The sequence below is a fragment of the Apteryx mantelli genome, chromosome 1 (assembly GCF_036417845.1).
Source record: "Apteryx mantelli isolate bAptMan1 chromosome 1, bAptMan1.hap1, whole genome shotgun sequence".
In the NCBI taxonomy this organism is placed as follows: Eukaryota; Metazoa; Chordata; class Aves; order Apterygiformes; family Apterygidae; genus Apteryx; species Apteryx mantelli.
The window spans coordinates 181,881,507-181,901,677 of record NC_089978.1 but is presented as its reverse complement, the minus strand read 5'-3'; the positions used below and the strand labels follow the sequence as shown (position 1 = coordinate 181,901,677).

Genomic DNA, 20,171 nt, shown 5'->3' with positions numbered 1-20,171 from the left:
ATGACAGCAACTTTGGGGATATTCAAACCATCCAGTGTAGGCAACTACATTAGCCATATAAGAGGTTCTAAGGTTCGCTGTGTGATCAACAGGCAAAGATGGGCTTCTCCCAGCTTAGAGGCAAGGGCCAGCAAGTGCCTTCTGTAGCTACCTCTTTCTTTTCAATGATGACAGATGAAGCTAAATGATGTAACACCCTGCTCCCTGCTTCTGTCAAAAAGATGTTACATGACATGGGTCTATGCTGACACTCCTTTTAAGGTGGGGTTTATAAATATAAAACTCTCAAATAAGTTGCTTGCCTTGAAGGCAAACACATCCCAAAATAGCTGTGCCTGCCCTAAAGTCAGCTAACCAGCCTTGCCAAGGAGTGGAAGGAGAGCAACCCAATACATGTTACAAACGCGTTAATGTTATATAAGGCCCTGATTCTGACATTCAGTCCAGAAGTGTATCTTTATATCTTTCAAAAGCATTTAATGTAAATACATAGGAATTCACACTATTAACACTATCAGTGCAGCATTTGTAGTAGAAAGGGCATAGGAACTTGGGAGTTGGGTGTTTCATAGCTTCAGCTGGATGAGTTTACTGCAGGTACCAAGGCTTCTTGCATCTCTGTCTCCTGCAAATTCTTTGTGGGCCACATTCCCTTCTCTTCTCTTTAAAGATCTCCCTGTGATTCCCCTACTCTAAATCTCCTATTAGTTCTGTGTGTCGCCATTCTCTTTTTTCAAATACCAAGGCTCCTCCAGCCACCTACTCTCATCTTCGTATAAATATCTGCATTTCAATCACTCCTCCTCCCTTTGCTCCACACTCTCCTCTGTGAGGCTCCTTCTATCTTCAGCTCCTCAGTGGTTGTAGGCATCACCTTCCTTTTTGCCCACATTCCCACTTTCTGGTCCTTCCAGATGTTCTGTGCCTCTTCTGTGCTTTCAACTCTGTGTCAGTCCCTTTCCTCCACCTACAGCAGGGGCTCTGAATGATTGCCAGCCATGCAGAAGAAACAAGATTTCTTGTACATCCATGTAAATGTTCTACATGTCCTGTTCTACACCAGAGCACTGGCAGGCTCTGGTGGAAGCTTTGTGCATGTGTTGAGGGTCACCAACCTCCAGTTTTTGCCTTCCCTCCCTTTGTGCCATTTTGCATTAGTATGGAACTGCATCAACTTAAAGAGTCAACAGAGAAATGGTTTATGTATCCTGCCAGTTTACCACAGTGGTACAACGAGAGGAAAAAAACAGGTGAGCCACAGAAACATGAACACTTCAAGATATACTCTGATTAAGTACTGAAAAGCTTTAATGATTACTTTTTGCACTGAATGATATCCAAAGAGTTTTCAAAAACTTCTTAAAAATAAAATTCCATTGGGTATTTCCTGTTTGATTGTTCCAAAGTCCTAGTCAAGAATAGGAAAAGCACTGCTATCTGAGTAATAGTATCCCAGGACATTAGAGATGTCTAAAATTTTTTGGTCTTACTCACTAACAAAAAATTCTTGACTTTCCTCTGTCCAAAGAAATCTGTTTTTTCCATGCTTACACCTCAGAAATCAAATACAATTCTAGGGAGGGATTTACAGGAAAAAAGGTATTACATCACATCTAAAATCTTCCGACAATTTGTCACAATCAGGTGCTTCTTTCATAGATACAGTTTTCCATTCATATTGCAGTTGATCCTAAAATGACTAAAGCAAAATCCTATTATAATCACCACAAAAAAAGAAAAAGAAGAAAAAATCCATTATTGTGACCTCCTTCAAACAACTACAAAACAATGTAATCACTCATTACATAGTGCCATGCAAATATACTTCAAAACCCACAGAAACCCAAGGGTGTTTGCCACACAGACACAGTGAAAGGAGGAAGGACGAAAAGAACTGGATAGAATTTCTGTATGAGCTACTAAGTGAAGAAATGACTTTATACGTTCACATGGTATGTATCAAATATTGTCTTTTACGCAGATAAGAATGCAAATCATGACAGCATGCAGAGGACCCAGAAATACATCATACATCTCCACACACACACATATTCAAAGGTTTTATGTTTTAAAAGTGTTAAGGAGAAAAACAAGACAGTAGCCTCTGTGAACTGGAGTTAACCTCCTCATAGATGTGGAAGTCTTGGCTTTCTATCACACTGAACTTTTGTTGCATTAAGTGAACAACACTTTGGGAATCTTCCCCACAGTTCCACCGACAAGCACCCCAGAATGTATCACTTTCTAGCCTCACTACTGTGCTGCAGTGCAAATTTTTAAATGTTTGGCTCAGACACCTGCCATTATATGGAACAACTGGCTATTGATCCCTTTGGTGGGGTGAGAAGGAAGAGTCCAGAAACTGTACAATTCAAAAAACAGTCAAAGTGATTCATTCATGGCAACACATCCTTCTAAAATTCACACCCTTTTTCAGTCTTTTCTGGGCAAGATTTGAGCCTACCTGGCATTTGGGTTCAAATCTACTATGTGTTTCTCTGTACATGTAGAAACAGGACAGATCAGCTCCTTCAGAGACCTGTTGCAATGATTTACTGACAATCGGACAGCGCAGCTAAGAATACAATATAAATACCTGGCTAGAGGATAGATACAGATGATTTGACCTGCCTTGCTGCCATACTCCCCCCTCTCACAGTTCTTTAGAAACAGTATCGTTGCTTTAGATAGGATTGTTTAGGGCTGTGAGACAAGCTTTGAATGTGCAGTTATATATAGCTTGAGAAAAAAAGATAGATGAGCCAAAAAGCCAAAGTTGGTCTGTTTTCAAATACTAGTTGTTCTGACAAAAGGTATTATTCCTCCCTACCACCTAAAGCCTCAGCGTTCTTCATGTACCTTTACACATAGCTTACATAGCTTTCCCATTTATGCCTTTGGCTTTGTGTGATACACAGACATGTAGGGATAAGTTAACAGAACAGTAAATGTTAGAGTCAGAAAAGCATCATTTGAAGTACTGTTTAAAGCATGTAGTTCCTATGTTAGTGAAATATCCATTTAATGCTTTTGCAGCCTGGCTGTAATTCCCTAAATGATGTCACATCCACCTCAACTCAAAATAATAGGTTTTCTTGATATAACTTATTTCCACATCTTCACTCTAACACATGTTTTTTATTTCCCAAACAGCGAATTACTGTAATGATCAGCTTTCACATTCCCTCCAAACAAACATTCAGTAAATCCACCTTCTAGGTACTTCCATTTCTTCCTTGTTTCCTTCCCCAGGGCCTAGCTACTAAAATAAGCCCAGGTAAATCTGACTTTTCCACTAATGTTTCATCCTTCGCTATCAAGTATTTTCAGAGTGAAAATAACGTTAGTGTCAGAACATCATAACTTGCTTGAAAATTATAATGATGGGTGAACTGGTCACTGTATGAATAGTAACAATAATACTGTTTTTTCTATTTTGTCTTTTCCTCCCATCAACAACTTGATTGCTGAAGAACTTTTCAGGTGAACCCAAGTAAACCTCACCCGCCAAATGTCTCGTCTTGCTCCCAGCATCACACTAACTACAGGATTGTTCAGGGAAGACTGCAGCTAGGTGGCAGTGTGCCAAACAAAAGAATCAATTTAAAAAGACAATTTCTAAAAAAGTGGCTCTTAAATAGCATGAAAATCTAAATAAAAACATATTAATGTCACATAACTCATAAAATTACTGTGAATGGTAGGCTGTGGCCATGTGGTAAATTGTGACAGGGTAATTAAGACTCCTGCATTTCTTTCTGGTTCTAGGAGTGATTCATCCCTAATCACTCAACATTGCTGGTACCAGCACCTATTAACATAAAACAGAAATTGTGATATTTGCCTTGGTCTTAAGAACACTGTATGGCTTAATGAAGTGTTATAAATATATGCATTATTTTAAGATCCTCACTGAAACATGCTAGATACATGATGTAAATGGATGTATACATATACAGACAGATAAATAAGGCATCAAATACACATAGTATATAAATAAACTTCTGCTGTATATACAAAAATCCTACCTAGTGATAAACCTTAAAAGGCATACACAATCCCCCAGGGCTAGCCAGAATAAACAGACAAAACAGATGTCCCGCAAAGAAAAAAGGATCCTTCTGTACTGATCACTGGGCAGCTGCAGTACTGCTCTGCAGTACCCCAGCCTAAGGACTAGTGGAGCTCCACACTTACCTAATGCCCTCTTTCAGTCTGTGACTTGGACATATCCAATGAAGAATTTGTTTCCCCACCGGGCAGAAAAAGAACTATCACCCTGCACAGGAGCTTCATTTTCTCTCCAGCCTAACCACAAGGTTGCACTGCCTTCTAGGTACTTTCTTATCATCCATAGACAGGAAAGGGAGAAACAAGATACATTCAGCTGTAAACTACCTTGTCTTTCCCTGCTGTGCTTTTTACTTTGGCACTGTATTGGACATGCTTTAATGCAGCAATGGCTGATTACTTTGGTAGTGTAGGATCTGTTACCATTTCTGCTTTAAACTCCATTTTGGCTGGGGCAACTGCTCATTTCAGGATGCAACATAAATTTCCATTCTGAAGTGTTTTAGCCACACCTTTTTTTAACCAATTAATACAGTTTAAGTTTACAAAAAAGGAATAGTGGCAAATATTTTGGATACCTGATTTACAGTCCTGTATTTTAAAATCAGCTTTCACATAAAGTCTAAAATCTGGCATGCTGTAATTCCCAATCTGCTTAAAAGATACAGGTTTAACATATAAATAATGTACGTTCTTATCATAAGAATTGGTATGCTTTTTGAGTGCTAACAATACTTAACCCAACAAAACATTTTGTTTATCAGTATGCAATGTTTCAGGAACTTCTCTTTTATACTGATAAATCTTAGATCGGAGGTCGTCACATTACACATCACCTTCAGAGGAAGGTGCCTGAGCATTGCATTTAACATGTCCGTAGATAGAAAGAGACACAAGAGAGAGGTCTGCTGAAACCACTAGGGGTTTTGCTTACTTCCTTGATGAAAGCCAAAGTCTGTTGGAGGCTGTGCCACGGATGTCACTCCCAGTGACCAGGACATTATGTTGAGATGTCAGAACCTGCAGAAAATCTTACATCCCCGATGGCCTTTTGGAACAGTAACAGCACCTCCCAGAGACATCACCAGACTAACAGATGTTTTTCCTTTTCTCTTTACAGGGAACCAGAGTCCTACGAGAAACATGAAAAGAAAATAACTGTAAAGCCTAATTTAAACATACAAAGGTAGGAATTATCAAATATCCATTCCTATCACATCCTTCTTTTAATCTTCAAGCTAGTTGTCTTTTTGAAAAAATGCATTAAGTAAAATTAAATAAAGGCACATTTAATATTTCAAAGAAAGTCACTAGCTGAACAAATGCATTCATGCAAAATAAACATGCTCAAAGGAAGATCTTTATAGTTAAACCCTCACAATTTATTAATCTATGTCCGTCTAACTTAAGATATCTTGCGCAATGCTGATTAAATCCTCAACAGAAAATGAACAAGGCAAACAAAATGTGTGTGTACGTGTGTAATGACCTCAAGTTGTATAAATACTATTTCACTACAGTTATGAAAAATATTTACTTATTTATTAACTAAAATTATTCTGGTGTCTTTTGGCAAAGCATGTTAATGACTCCAATGTCATGCAGTCCAGATATCTAAAAGAAACTATTTTGTGCTAAAACAAAGTAAAATAATCACAATTTATCAAACCATTAGCATGTACCTATTCAGCACAACATGCAACTTCTTAAAAAGCAAGTAATTCAGTGACAAAAGTATTGCTGCTTCACAATGATATTAGATAGGAGTAAGCCAGAGAGTTTCGGCAGAATGAGTCTCCTGGACAGGTATCATGGTACATAAAGAAAACTCTGGGTCCTGCAGAACTTTTCTCCCCAACCATTTCTTCCTGACAATCTATGCTTTCAAACATTGCATTTATTAGCTCAGGATAAGCTGGTGCTCGGAGAACGTCTCCTGGCAACCCCATGGGCCTGGATTTACAAAACATTTAGCCTGTCTAACCAGCAAGGCAGCAGATTTCTTTTTTTTATTAATGAAGCACTTGGACTCCACTGCAAGATCCTTCTGTGGCTCAGATTGCACCAAATGATGGACCAGAAGTGAGCCTAGAAATTATAAAGAGGGTAGTATATAAAAGGATATATTTTACAAGCCTTTTCATTAGGCTCTCATTTCCGACTTAACTGTAAATTCACAGAGAGTATAGCAGAAAATCTTTAACTAATACTCTCCAGTGCATACCCAGTAACCTGACCTCTTAGTCATCAGTTTAAACAGGAACTGGGCTGGGGCTTGATTATTAAACTGGTAGCTAGAGTCAAGTCTGGGGCTTGTGGTCAGTGCAAGGTTTGTTTGCACTGGGAACTGACTTAGGGGAGAAAAAAGTTTTAAAAATTGGCATCCTCACCTTTCCCTCACCAATGGTTTTGGTGTCCTCAGTTACAGAAGAGCTGCACGAAGGCCTCTTTCCATATTTAGCACAACCTAGAGAAGAGGAAACCTCTGGCAAGAAGCTGGGTGAGGGACAGCAGCTAAAGAGCTTCCAATGGTAGCTTTGCTGCAAGGTTAGTAGTTTCCCTTCCCTTGGCAGCAATTCTCCTTAGAAAATTGCTGCCTGTTGGCAAGCTTGTGATTTAACTGAGTGGGAGTAAGGCAAAAGAGTGGATCGCAATCTCTTAAAACTGTAGGTCGGTGGTTGCTCACGGCGCAGTCTGCAGCAGGGGCTGCTGATCGGCGGCGTTTCCCACCGTTCTTCCCACGCGCGGAAGGAAGCGGCATCACTCTCCGGCTCATACGGCCACCTCAGCGCCAAAGAGCACCCAAGTGTTTGTTCCCCCGCGCCGGGCGCTGGAGACACCTCCGACCGCCCCGGGTACTGACTCCCTCCGCCGCAACGGCCACCCGGGACCGCGCATCGCCCCCCCCCCCCGCGCCAACCGCCGCTCCAACCGCTCCAAATTCAAACGGAGGGGGGAGGGGGCTGCCTGCCGCGCCACGCCGCCGCACGCGCTAGCGAGCCGCCCGGCCCGCCGCCTTCCAGAAGCGTCCACCGCCCGAGGGGCGCCCGCGGCGTCGCCGCCGCCGCCGGCCCGGCGGGCGGGAGGCGGGGAGGGAGGCGGGGGCCTCCCGCCGCCCGCCTCCCCGCCCGCTCGCACGGCGGCGCGGGCAGGGCCCGGCGCGCTGCGGCGGGCAAGGCTGGGGCGGCGTCAGCGGGCGCGCGGTGCCGGCTCCAGGGCTTTAAAGCAGCGTGTAAGCTGAGATGCTACCACAGACAGCGGCGCGGCGGCGGCGGCGGCCGCAGCAGCTCCCCGCGCAGAGCCGGGCGCCCGCCTGTCGCCCCCGCCACGCCGCGGGGCATGCGAGCGGCCGCCCCGCGGCTCTAGGCACCCCCGCGCCCCATGGAGACGTCCCGCGCTGCCCGAGCCTTCCTCCTCCTCCTCCTGCTGCTCTGCCCGCCGGGGCTGCGGCGCGGGGCGCGGGGCGGCGGGCAGCGCCCGCGGGGCTGCCCGGCGCCGTGCCGCTGCGAGCCGGAGGGCATGCTGCTCCGCGCCGACTGCTCCGACCGGGGGCTCACGGCGGTGCCCGCCAACCTCAGCGGCTTCACCGCCTACCTGTAAGTGGGGGCACCCGCGGGCGGGAGGGACGGAGGGGAGGGAGCGGGCCCCGCGGGAGGGCCCGGCCCGGCCCCCCGGCCGTGACAGCGGCCGCGCCGCCTAGAAAACACCCGACTTCAAATAAGTTTGTAATCGCTTTTTAATCAGCGGGCGGGTTGTAAAGCGTTTATGGGTGTCTTGCTATCTCGGTGCCCGGTGCGGTGCCGGGAGGATCGCCGTGTGATGTGCCGTTTAGAGGGCAATTAAGAGCGATTGCAACAGCAGAGCCTCGATTAGATCTGCAGGGACGTTATCTTCACCTTTGCTTCCCGGGACAGAGCTTTGAACTGCGGCTGCCGATGATTTAATCTTTAACAGGTCTCCCCTCGGGTTGAGGAGAGGCAGTAAATAAAGCGGGCTCGCAGGAGGAGGCGGCCCGCGCCCCGAGCGCGATGCGGGGCCGCCGCGCCGGCAGGTGGCTCGGGCGGCGAGAAGGGAGAAAGCGCTCTGCCAAGGAAAAAGCTTGCTGGGAGATTTTGTTCTTTCCTTTGGCTGTGTTTTAGCCTCTCTTGGATTTTGTACGTTGAAAGCGTTAGTGCGAAATCATAACTTTAAGCGTCCTTTTTTTACCGATTTAATACACTTCTTGGTAGTTACATGCCCCATAACTTGTTAATTTAATCCTTATCCTACATATCCAGCCTATATTGTATTGGTTTCTGAATGTGTTGGTCCATCCATATGTTTTGACATGCTGTTGACACACTTGCTGCTATGGTTACTGTAAAGATGCTTTTAAGGGATTGTGTGTTTGTGGTACCAGAGCAGTAATTCTGAACTCAGTTCTCCCTTAATACCGTACTTTGAAGAAAGACATAAGAAAACTTACACTGCATCTAAGAAAGTGGATGAAACTAAACTAGAAATGGCCTTCCTAAGAGAAGAACTTGACAATATAGACAAGATAGAAATGCAGTGCAACCAGTAAAATGTAACTATTGTGTTAGGAGAGAGCTTAGGTTAGTGAAAATTGCATTGGTTTAGAAAGACAATACACAACTGAAAAACTTTTAAAAATACTATAAAAGTATTTTAAAGTAGAGCAGAGTTTTGGCCATATACAATACAGACACAGACTTTAAGACATACATGAAATTTGCCACTGGTTTCAGAAGTAGCAGGTGAGGATTTGGGGTGTGAGGAAGACACTTGTGATGTTTTCTGGTGCTTCAGAGAGTCATAACCAGAAAAATAGGTAATAAAGTTATAAACATAGACTTAAACTGTACTTAATATAGTACTTCTCTGGAGATATTCAAAACCTGCCTGGACACGATCCTGTACAATGTGCTCTAGGTGACCCTGCTTGAGCAGGGGGGTTGGACTAGATGATCTCCAGAGGACCCTTCCAAACTCAACCATTCTGTGATTAATCAGTGTCAAGAAGTAGATGCCCCAAATACGTAGTTTCTTGGAGGAATGCTAAAACTGGAAAAACTTTTGGGGGCCAACAGTTTAACTGTTTTATGAAGAAAGAGAACATAAATGTGCATGATGATGCCAAAACACCACTGCTGTGGACTTCTGCTGCTTAAAAGCTATACTTCTCCAGCAACCTGCTCCTGCAGTAGGATGGTGGCCTGGTCCACGTTTTTGTTTTTAAATTCTCTTGTCCTTCAGCAGGGGAATGTCTTTTTCCAGTGAAGAATTTCGTGCTGTTCAGTCGCATACACCCTGAAGTGTAAAAGCTCCCCTGCAGGATAGAGGACTTTTAAAGGACCAATGCTGTATACGTGCAGTATTCCAGTCAAGTGCGTGAAAGACTGGTGCGTACACATAGACAGCTACATTTACCCTTTTCCAAATATAACAGGCTGTTGTCTTTGGTTTGATTAATTATTGCCTAATTATGCAGAGCTGTAGCTCTCCATGCCCTCCTTCCATAAAGAACTGTCAAGTCTCTTTTTTTTTTTTTTTTTTAAGATGGTTAAGCAATGGCAAACTTTAAAACATGCCTGCTTGTTACAGAGGTGTTTTCCTCCTTGAGCATGATAGTGGCCAACCAGATGCTTCTTGATTATAGATATTTTTCCAGATATCTTTTTTTCCAGAACAGAAATGTCTTTTTCCACAATGACAATTCTTACTTCAGAATAAAGCAGGAGGTTAAAACTATGTGCTCACATTAGCTCCCCTTCCAAAAAAAATGCTTCTCTAGTAGACTCTCTTCTTGTATAGTATACTCTTTTGGCCAGTAACAGTTTGTGGCACTGCCTTCTGTGAAGTTTGGGCTTTTAAATTTTTTTCTAAGTGTCTGTCATTCTTATCATATCTCGACACTTATATAGAAGAAAGAAAGATAAGTGATTTCTTGGTGTGCACTGGAAATCATGTGAAAAAATTAAGTGAAAAGTCAGTTCAAGTTTGTTTTATTTTGGGACAGATGCATACAGTTAGTAGACCATGATATATTATGGTCACTGAATTCTGTGTGTTCTATATGATGGTGCTCCTGCAGTAGAGCTAAATGAAATCTACAGATGGACCTGTTACTCATTTCTGCACTCCCATTTAAATCCCCAGAAAGCAATTCTTCTTTCCCCATTAAAAATCTTTTTATTTATGTTTACATATATGCCACCATGAACTATTAGACTTTCTAAGAAAAACAGAAAAAGAGAATCCAGGAGTTTCTTTCCATTCCTTTTTCTTCCTTTACTTCCAATCTAAATAACATACTCTATAAATGTAGTTCCCATTGACATTAATGTGAATTCCATGTGCTGATGAAGGGCAGCGTTGGCTCTCTGTTTCAAATTAAGACCATGTCACTTCCCTGTCAGTGCACAGTAGAAGGAAGAAGCCAGAATCTACAAGTCTTTTGCACATGAGACCCTCATTAATTCTCAAACCACGCCTGTGAATTAGTAAAGTATTATTACCATCTACTGTGATGTGGAAAACTGAGGCAAAGAATGGCTTGTTGAAAGTTAGAGGTAAGTTTATGACAAAGCCAGTAATTAAAGACAGGATGCCTATCCTAACTCCATTCTTTAACCGCAGGCTCACCCTACTTCTCTGAAATAATTACTCATTAAAAATAGTGTGAAATCAGTCAGCTCCTATTTAAGAATATTTAGTATGACAAATATTTAAAAAATCTGCTTTTCATATCTCATGTGACAACAAAATGAAAGATAGCTCTTAAAGATTTTGAGGGTCTTTGTTGCATGCCTGGATAGTGCAGAAAAGTAAATTCAATTACAAATGCCAGTGCTGTCTAACAGCTCAAATGCTGCATTCTTTGTGAACAAACCTTCAGTGATTTTTGTGGTGAGGTTAGCGTGGAACTCTAAGTGGAATATTTTCATAATGTTACCACCTTAAATTGTCATTTGTGTATGTATACATGTATAAATATTACAGCATGTGGTAGGTCACCTTTTCCTTTATAATTTACTTAATGAGTTATTTTGAGTTAAGTACTACTTGCATTAAAAAGTTTGATTTGGAATACTTCATAAATATGCAAGGTATTTGTAATATTTGGAAAAATCTGATTCACATGACTCTTAATTCTTTCTAGAAATAATTTGTTAAGAAGAAATTATTTTCCAAAACTATGATAACAGTGATTGTATTGCAGTAAAATCTATGAATATGAAATCACCACATATTACAAGGCTTTTAACATATTCTTCTTCCAATAAATTTCAGAATTTTGGCCTTCCGCTTCATTTGTTTCCATAATAATGTATTTGATGATAATTATTCCTGTAAAGCATACTCACAGATTTTAATGTTCTTAAGCATTAGAAAATGTTTAAGAGCAATAAAAAGAAAAAAAATGATACAATTGGGAATTTTTTGTTTACTTTTTGAAGGTAAAAAGTACATTTTCAGAAATTAACAACATTTCTGAAATAAAAGTTGGTTGTTTCTGTGTCAGAGGAATACCTCAAAACGTTAAGATCAACTCTTTGGGGAAAATATACATTATTTTAGTCATTCGTTCCAGTCTCTCAATGCAAACTCAGTCTTGCCTATCTCTTCATCTAAGATATTTTGGGAGAGATTGCAGGTTTTTCAAAGAGATCAAATAGCAAGGTATCCTCTTATGTAGGAGCAAGCTTTATAAGCTTACAACTTCCAGATCCATTGATAGGGTGTAGGTGTTAGGTAGCTAGTAAAATACCTGCCTTATCTTAGAAAATACTTCTTTGCACAGCTACAAACTTTATAAATCATTTTTTCTTCTTTCTACTTGAAATAAATTAAATGATTGCCATTTGGTTTCAGTGAATAATCTGAATATTGTCCCAGTTAAGGATGAAGGTAAATCTGATTTAGAACTTCTTAGTGATAAACCCGCTTCTTGAAAAGAAACAGAGCAAATTCCTCTCTACTCTTGGCCATAGGAGGTATATAGAAGTAAAACATATGCATAGGAGGTGCAGAAAACTGAAGAAGTCACAGCCTATTTAAAATACAAATGTTTGACAGTTTTCAAAGGACTTGCCTTAAATTCAAAATACAGTGTATCAACTCAAATTTTATTTGTGTTCACAAAATGATATATATATATTTTTTAATGCATTAAAACTGCATTTAAGAAGGGGATGTCACCCTTTCCACTTGACAATACCATGCTAAAGAATAACTGTTTGCACTGCTTTCTGAAGAGACTTGTGCTGCTCAGGAGGAAAAAACACACTACTCACACACACTACCTCTCTCCTTTGTGGCATTTGCTCTGTGAAAACGCTGCCTAAATTGACAGGGAAAAGGAAGCTGTCTTTAAGCTAGCAGAGTATAAGGAGCTGGCAGGGTGAAGGCACCTTCAGTTTGGTTTGGTATCTGAAGTGCATAGGACAATTGGCCGGGCAGAGGGAGCCCAACTCCAGCTGAGAACGCATGCACTGGGCTGACCTTAGCAGTCAGCATGCCGGCAGAGATTAGGCTTTCCTCAAGTGCTCCCTTGTTAACCCAATCTTTTCTCCAATGTCATTTGTCTTTCTAACACTGAAAATTGCTACCAACTTTGCAGTCCGGATTGCTTTCTTCTATTCTCTGTTTGTTGGCCAAAGATAATATTTCATCCACATGCACTGCTTGCTTAATTCTTTATTGGTCTTTTTTTTTTTTTTAGTATTTTCCCTGACTTACTCCCTTGAAGTGTCCAGCAGATCTGATTCTTTTCTCTGTGAAAATCATGGTGAATAAGGTGTGGTTCCTTTGGCTCCAAGTAAACTGGCTGAAGGCAGAACATGATGTGGTCTTTTTGACGTACTAAAACAGCTTTAGACTTCAGCTAAAGGAAAATACCCTAACCTCTTTAAAAAGAATGAGATGTGATCAAAGCATGCCTACTCCTCAGGGATTTAGCAATTCATGTGGCAAATCCCTATACTCCATGCTTGGTCCTCCTTGCTGAGAAGGCCTGAGTGACTTCGGTGCAGTTTTACTGATCTGGTGTGAGAAGTTTCATGCCTGGAGAATTATAAAAGAAATAAATGCAGTCGGAGAGGGATAGGACCTGAATTGATGTTACTGTTACCTGTTGAAGGAATGCTACCCTCTTGCCTCTTTTGGTATAGGGAAGTAAAAGAAAAACACAAAACTAAGACAAGCGATGCACAGCTTGTACCATACATGACAGTAACTTGTGGTATCCCTACTTTTATTCTCAAGAAGCCTGCTTTTTTCTAAAAGTCTACAGGCAACAGCTTGGATTTTTTGAATTAGAGACTTGGGAATGAGCATTAAAGCAGCAGCACCCTCACAGAAATACCATCCTGGAGTATCTTTGCCATTTAGATCAAAAAGACCCATCAGCTGCTGCTCAGAGGAGTGATTACTCAAGCTGATGGAGCACAAGCCAGCTAGTGGTATAGTAGGCACAAGCAATACCTGGAACTCCATGCAGGAGTGAAATGGCATAGCAGTGCAGATCACCAGGAATTCGTACAATATGTCTCCAGCTTCATAAGGCATTTGCTGAGACAGTACATTCTGTATCAGCTTCCAGTTTTACTCTTTTGCTATATTTTATTATTTTTTAGCTATGAGCATCTGGGTTTGGGGGCAGCGGCCACAGCACCGTGTTCCATCCCAGAAAGGAAAAGTTGCATTTTCATGATTAGACACTGTCGCAAAAAATAATTATTCTGAAAGCTAGTGTTATCCAACAGTGATAATTATAATAATCAGCCACTCCTAAATTAAGATTTTATTGGTAACAAATGGGCTCTTAGTTTGGGCCCAGTTGTATAATTTGGCTCTAGTCCTGCAAATACTTATCCAGATACTTAACTTTAGTGTCAGGAATGGTTCCACTGAAATCACGTGTGCAAATGTTTGTAGGATTAAGGTCTTGTGTAATTTAAAAATGATTACTCCCTTCCCCAAATATGAACCCATTTGTGTGAAATGGTTTCACCAAGATGTTCTGCCACACTACCTCATTACACAGCTTGGTGAAGCATTATGTGTATCATAAATCATTTGAAAGCCTGTATTTCAAAATATTTTGAAATCTGATATAAAACGTTATTTAGTTTAATTTGAAAAGCACTGTTTTTCCACAGTATTAAGTTACTTAATTGCAATTAAGTAATCTTAAAGTCTTGTTTGTTATTAAAAATTGACAAAACATTTTGCATAGTAATACTTAAAAAAAGGTACATGCCTTCTTTTTGTAAAGGAGATATAGTATTGTGTATGTGGAGATGTATATGTATATATATATTTTTTTATTTGCCCAAAGCCTATCAGCACAGTGTAGTCCAAACAAATAAAGCTCCCACCACACAAAACCTTTTCTTTCCTTTTTGCAGACACTTGAATAGATGCTTCCATTTTTCTTGAGAGTAACTCTGCTTACTAATTTTAGCAATCTTAAGCACGTGCAAAAGTATTTGCTGGACTGGGACTTAATTTGTATAACAGTTGTGTATAAATTTAACCTTTTCAGTCTTCATGGGTTTTTTTAGTGCTTGTATCATATAGCTTTTCCAGTAAGAAATGTGCAATAATTTGATTTTGCTGTTTATGAAGGTGGGGGGCAGTAAAGATGACATTTGATATTACTACTTCTCTATTTTCTTCCTTTTTTTTTTTTTTTTTAGTTCCTTTACAAAATACTTCATTCTACTTTGCTTGAGGAAAAACATTATTGCACTGGTGTTGCACAGAAATAAAATCTCCCTAATCCTTGTTTCTGCAGCAGTAGGCATCTTACAATGCCAGTAGTACCATGTCTTCTGGATTCTGTGATAATATAAATGCTGGTCTAAGTGAATGAGAGAACAGATGTGAGATGATGTCAGCATTAAGGAAAGTGTAACTGCACTGATTTGGCATTCACTGAGTTTGTAAATGAGTCTCTGTGTGCCCCAAGGGGAGAAGTAGGTCATAGCTGGCAAAGGAAACAAGTAAGATAAGACAAAGCTTGCTCTCAGCCATCACAGAAAATTACCTGTTTTGAACCACCTTGATGAGTAGCTTGCCTTTGAGTCTTTTATCACTGATCAGTTTGGCTTAGAGGGCTGCCTCAGAAATTAAATCCTTCTGCTGTTGGTCTCACACATGCTGAGGTTGCGTTTGTGTATGTGGTAGAGGGCAGAACAGGTTGTGCATTGTCCAGAAATGAAATTGAGGGGAATGAGATTCATCCGCGTGTAGTCATAGAACCCAAAGGTCTTTAAATGCCTCGATTCACAGATGTTGCCATCTTAGATGAAGGAAGGAAAGGAAGAAATGTAAACTGCTTCTGGGAGGAAGGAGTATGGACAGGTAGTTATAGCCAGGATCTGGGTAGCAAGACCTTTGGGTTCTACTCCAGGCTACCGTAATGAAGTAATTTACAACTTTAAGTGAGTCACTCAACTTTTCTGTACTCTTACTCTATAAACTTACATGATGATTGAGACAGCTGTCTACATCTGAGTTTGACTAATTTGATAGCTGCTGATAAATGCTGGAGATCAGTAGATTAAAAACACTGAATGAGGTGCTAATTATGACTGTGACATGGTAAAATACAGTAAAATCCCAAAGGATTTTCTTCTCTTCTCTTCTCTTTTTTTCTTTCTTTTCTTCTCTGTCTGCTTTTCAGTTTTGCTCACAGCTATCTTCATGGGCTGAACTCTCTGATATGTAAGGTTCTTACTGAAACAAGTAAAATCCACACAGGCACCTGAAACAATATTTGACCTGCTGACAAGAAAATACAGGTTCCATATGCTTGGTGCAATACGGAAGTATTGCCTGCGCTCATGCTGAAGTTGCACAAAGACAAGGATTTGGAAAAGGGCCAAGAGAAGTGCACATTCAGCCCTATGACCTGCCAAGGGTCTCAGAGAGTAAATTCCAATCCTATAGTGTCCCCCCATAAAGCCTCAATATATTGACTTTCATCTGCAACACACAGTTACAGGAAGATTAAGAGAGGAGCAAAAAGTGCATTGTGAAGAGAGAAATGGCATGTAGCTTGGGAATCCATCTGTACTGGTCCTGCAGAGTAGCGAAATGTGGATCTCATCAGGCAGCTCAACTACTTTTTAAATCCTCAGGAGAAGTGCCACTAATGCAAAGCACAGTTTACATTCACAGGTACACATTTTACCCTTACTGTATAGGATGCAGTATAGGATACAGTTATCTTGGCATGGCTATTACCAGTCACGTTTGTGACTAACTGGCCGCAGCAGAGATAGCATAACACCTAAGTATGGTTGTGGTGGGGTGGAGAGTATGGTTTTGCAGTACTGCCACTAGGTGTTTTTAAAAATTAAGTATGGGGCTCTGTGAAAAAATAATTTGGAGGAAAATAAGGGGTTCACATGGTGTTATTTAGGTCTAGCACTGAATAAAGGACAATGTGATGCTCATGATCCTGAGGATAGCCTGTGGAAAAGCTCTGAGTACCTCAGTGTATGGAGGCTACATGTCTCTACCTGTTGCCTATACATACATAGAGTAGTGTGAACTGCTGAGTGCCAGGCCATTATCTGTTTCTGTCCAAGCAGAGGATGTGAAAAGAAAGGGCAGGACAAGTTTCTTGAAACATGCTACCTGCCTGAAGGCCAGAGACAATGCAGAACATAGCTAAACAAGTTCTTGAAGTCATGGAATGAAAGTTTTTAAAATAAAATGCTTACCAAATTCAAAAGGTAAGGGGAAAAAGTCTTTCATCTGGGATAGAAAATGCTGATGTGTAGGAACAGATAGATATATGTGAAAGAATTTTGAAGGAAAAGTATTTTGGGGGTTATTTGGATGGGATTTTTTTGGAGGGAATGGAGGAAAAAGACTCAGTGCCAGATTCATCTCTGCATGTAACTGTGTGTGTGTAATTTAATGGACTTATGCCAAGAGAGACTTTAGGGGTTTCTGTGTTCTGCTTATTGCTAAGGGAACTAACTTGGTTCTGCGGTATTGGTACTGCTCAAATAAATTTAGTTCGAAAAATTTGAAGATTACAGAAAAGCATTAAATAATATCATTAAAATGAAGCATTTACTTCAGTTCGTTTCACAAATGTGCCAACTCTAACAGCTTCTTTTACGTTATTGCTGTTCAGGGTGTTTGTCTTCCTGAAACAAATAAAAGTCAAAATTCTTTTTAGAAAAAAAGGCTTTAAATGTACAGCCAAGTGATCATTATTGTGTTGTTTATGTCAGGATGTAGACTGTGCCAGAAGACTTCTGTTATATAGCAGAGTTGTGGTCAACTGTACAGACTTCCCAGCAGTTTGAAGAAGGTGGGATTTTCTTCTGTTTTTCAAAGTGTGTGTGTGGGGGGGGGGTGATAGTATTCAGTGAAAACTGTGACAGATTTTTGTGGAGGATGCTTACACAGCACTGTGGTACATTCATTACATTTCTTAGAGAGAGCCATCCCGCCAAATAGAGTTATCAAAATCAAATTTCTCCACATATTAATGCCTCAGCTGTTCTGCCTTCAATTCTGTCTCCAGTCAATCTGTGAATCCTGCAGACCTGAAGCCAGATGTGGTCTGTTTTCTACATTTATCATCAATCATGGATATAGCATCTTACAGTCATGTAGCTCTATGTTCCTGCCTGTCTGACTATAGAGGACTGCTATAAGAGCATCAGATTTCACAAGGAATTTGCAATATCCAGAATCACTGGATGATATTATTTACAGTATTGTATCTCTGTGTGAGAAGTATATAGGGAAATGCTGCATGCTCTCAACATGCTGCTAGCTTAATCTATTCTGATAACGGTTTATGAAAACTGATTATAAACCAATTCAGTTCCCAGTGAAGCTAAGACCGAAACTCCTTTTGATTACATGGATTGAGCTCCTGGAATGTCACAATTTGCTTTATTGCAGAGGTTTCTGTTGGGTCGTGGTGAGTCTAATCTAAGGGAAATTATTCGCTCTTTATCCAGATATCACCATCTGTGGAGTATACAAACGGATTTGTTTTTCGTATTTGGTGAATGAATAACTGCCTAAAAGTACATGATGATGGTAATTGTAAATGATATCCATTAGTGGTTTTGATTATCTCAGCATAGAGAGCTTGTGCATTAAAAGTGTTCATAGCTGTTACAAGGCAGCATTGAAGTAGCTGTTCGAAAAACATATACTGATCAAGATTAGACCAAATGACAATCAGAAGGCTATGTATCACAATGTAACAATATGAATTTGGTAAATGGCAGACTGTCTTAGCTACAGGAGAATGATAACAGAAAGACATAAAGAGAAACAATACTCTTTCCCAGCAAAGCGCTGTGTCTCTGTTCTTTCAGCCAGTAATATCACTATGAACATTAAAGATACACGAAATACGTTTCTAGCTGTAGCATAGTGAAACAAAATCACACGTGGAATAAACCTTCTATCACTTCTCTTGCTGTAATGTGATGATGTTTATCAGAAGGGATTCCAGCAGCTAAAATATTTGGTAAACTTACATTTATTACCAAGTTTAGATGTTAATCTAAATGTTCCTCTGTGCCAGCAAGTCCATCACAATGAAATGCCTTGCACCAGTGCTGTCCCATGTGACCCTTTAGAAGAAGGCTGTCTGAAAAAGCAGCTAGTATATTTGTACACTGTTTAACTCTCTGAGCATCTCCTGGCTTATTAGACAAACAAAAGTCTTCAAGCAGTGTAACAGGCAAACTTGTGAATCAGTCCACTTGGTGCAGTTAGAACAGGCGTGTTGCTACGGCAGTGACCTTGTGGGCACTTTGGGAACGCATGCTTCAAGCCCATGTAAGCTGAGCTGAAAGAAACACCCCAGGGCTGCACCAGGTAGGCAGGATGACACAGAACAAAGTTCTGCTCTATTCACCTTGGCACCATTATTGATAAAGATGAAATGTGAGGTACTTAGTACTTAGAGTATGAGAAAGAGGCTTTGAAGTTGCATACTACTAAGATGATTCTGCAGCGTTGTTTCAGAGCATATGATTCTTAAATAAATATTTTAACTATGTTATATGTTATATGTATGCTTTTCACTTCAAGTTAAAAAAGACACAAAGTTTTTGAATAGCTTGTCACATGTCAGGGAAGTATAATAAAATAATTTAACTGTACACAGAGATTGATCTCAGCCCACAAAGATGTGTGTGTGGAGAATGAAACCCCCAAAACATTCAGATATCTAATTCAGTCTTTTCTTCTAGGTCATCATCTATCAGAATAGATAATATAGCTCATGTGAAATCAGGATTTTTATTTCCTGTTAATAATCTTTTGATTTGTTTCATTTTCATAATAATCTTTCTGACCAGGTTGCTGGCATGAGACCATAAACTAATTTAAAAATTACTGTAGAGCACTCCAAGCACAGAGATGCACAAAGTTGCATTAACATAATATTCTAGATACTGAATATTGATGGATAAAAATTCTGACTAGACAAATGAAAATACAAGTTAGGCTGTAGAGTAACATCTTAAAACACGTGACAGGGAATGAACCTGCAATTTTTTCAAAAAGGGTAATGAAATAATGCTTAGGTTTCCCATTGTAAGAAATTAGTTTGAGATATCACCATATAAGTATATAGGTGAGGCTGAGTGATATCCTAAAATGAATAAAAGATTGTTTTTATCAATTCCGTACCTCATGGTACTCGTTCAGTATTTAACAAGGTGCACTTTGAAAGATATTAAGAGCAATTTTCTAAGGGATATTGGAGTAGATTTTATTCTGCTTCTAAAATCTGGGCCTGGAAGAGGCAGGTAGAGGCATGTTGCCATTTTAAAATATTTTCCATTTTAGGCTACTTAGGACAGCAACATAGCTCACAAGGAAATCAGAAAAACCCTAAGGCTGCTTTTTAGAAAAGCAGTCCTGGGAACTGCTCCACTATTCAGAATTGTCAGGCAGAGAATATAAGCATCTTCCATCAGTTTCTGAGGATATTGTCCTTATGCCGTGGTCTCTCTGGTCCTGAGAGAGATGGTTACTTATAGACAAGTGAGCCACGTTTGTGTTGATCCTCAGCTGGGAGAAATCACTGAAGCACT

The 20,171-nt window shown here is 40.4% G+C and overlaps 1 protein-coding gene and 1 long non-coding RNA gene across 2 annotated transcripts in view; one reads left to right on the top strand and one right to left on the bottom strand.

Moving 5' to 3' along the window:
- Positions 1–6,982, bottom strand: part of LOC106488987 (uncharacterized) — a 37,396-nt gene extending 30,414 nt beyond the window's left edge. Inside the window, exons 1-2 of the long non-coding RNA XR_001293326.2 lie at positions 6,462–6,982; positions 5,006–5,203 (exon numbers count right to left, since the gene is read on the bottom strand). This is a non-coding gene — a long non-coding RNA (uncharacterized lncRNA). The remainder of the gene's footprint in view (positions 1–5,005; positions 5,204–6,461) is intronic.
- Positions 6,983–7,369: 387 nt separating this feature from the next.
- Positions 7,370–20,171, top strand: part of LGR5 (leucine rich repeat containing G protein-coupled receptor 5) — a 91,059-nt gene continuing 78,257 nt past the window's right edge. The window contains exon 1 of the mRNA XM_067313326.1: positions 7,370–7,667. Within this exon, the coding sequence (XP_067169427.1) occupies positions 7,453–7,667 (215 nt within the window). The 5' untranslated portion in view covers positions 7,370–7,452. The remainder of the gene's footprint in view (positions 7,668–20,171) is intronic.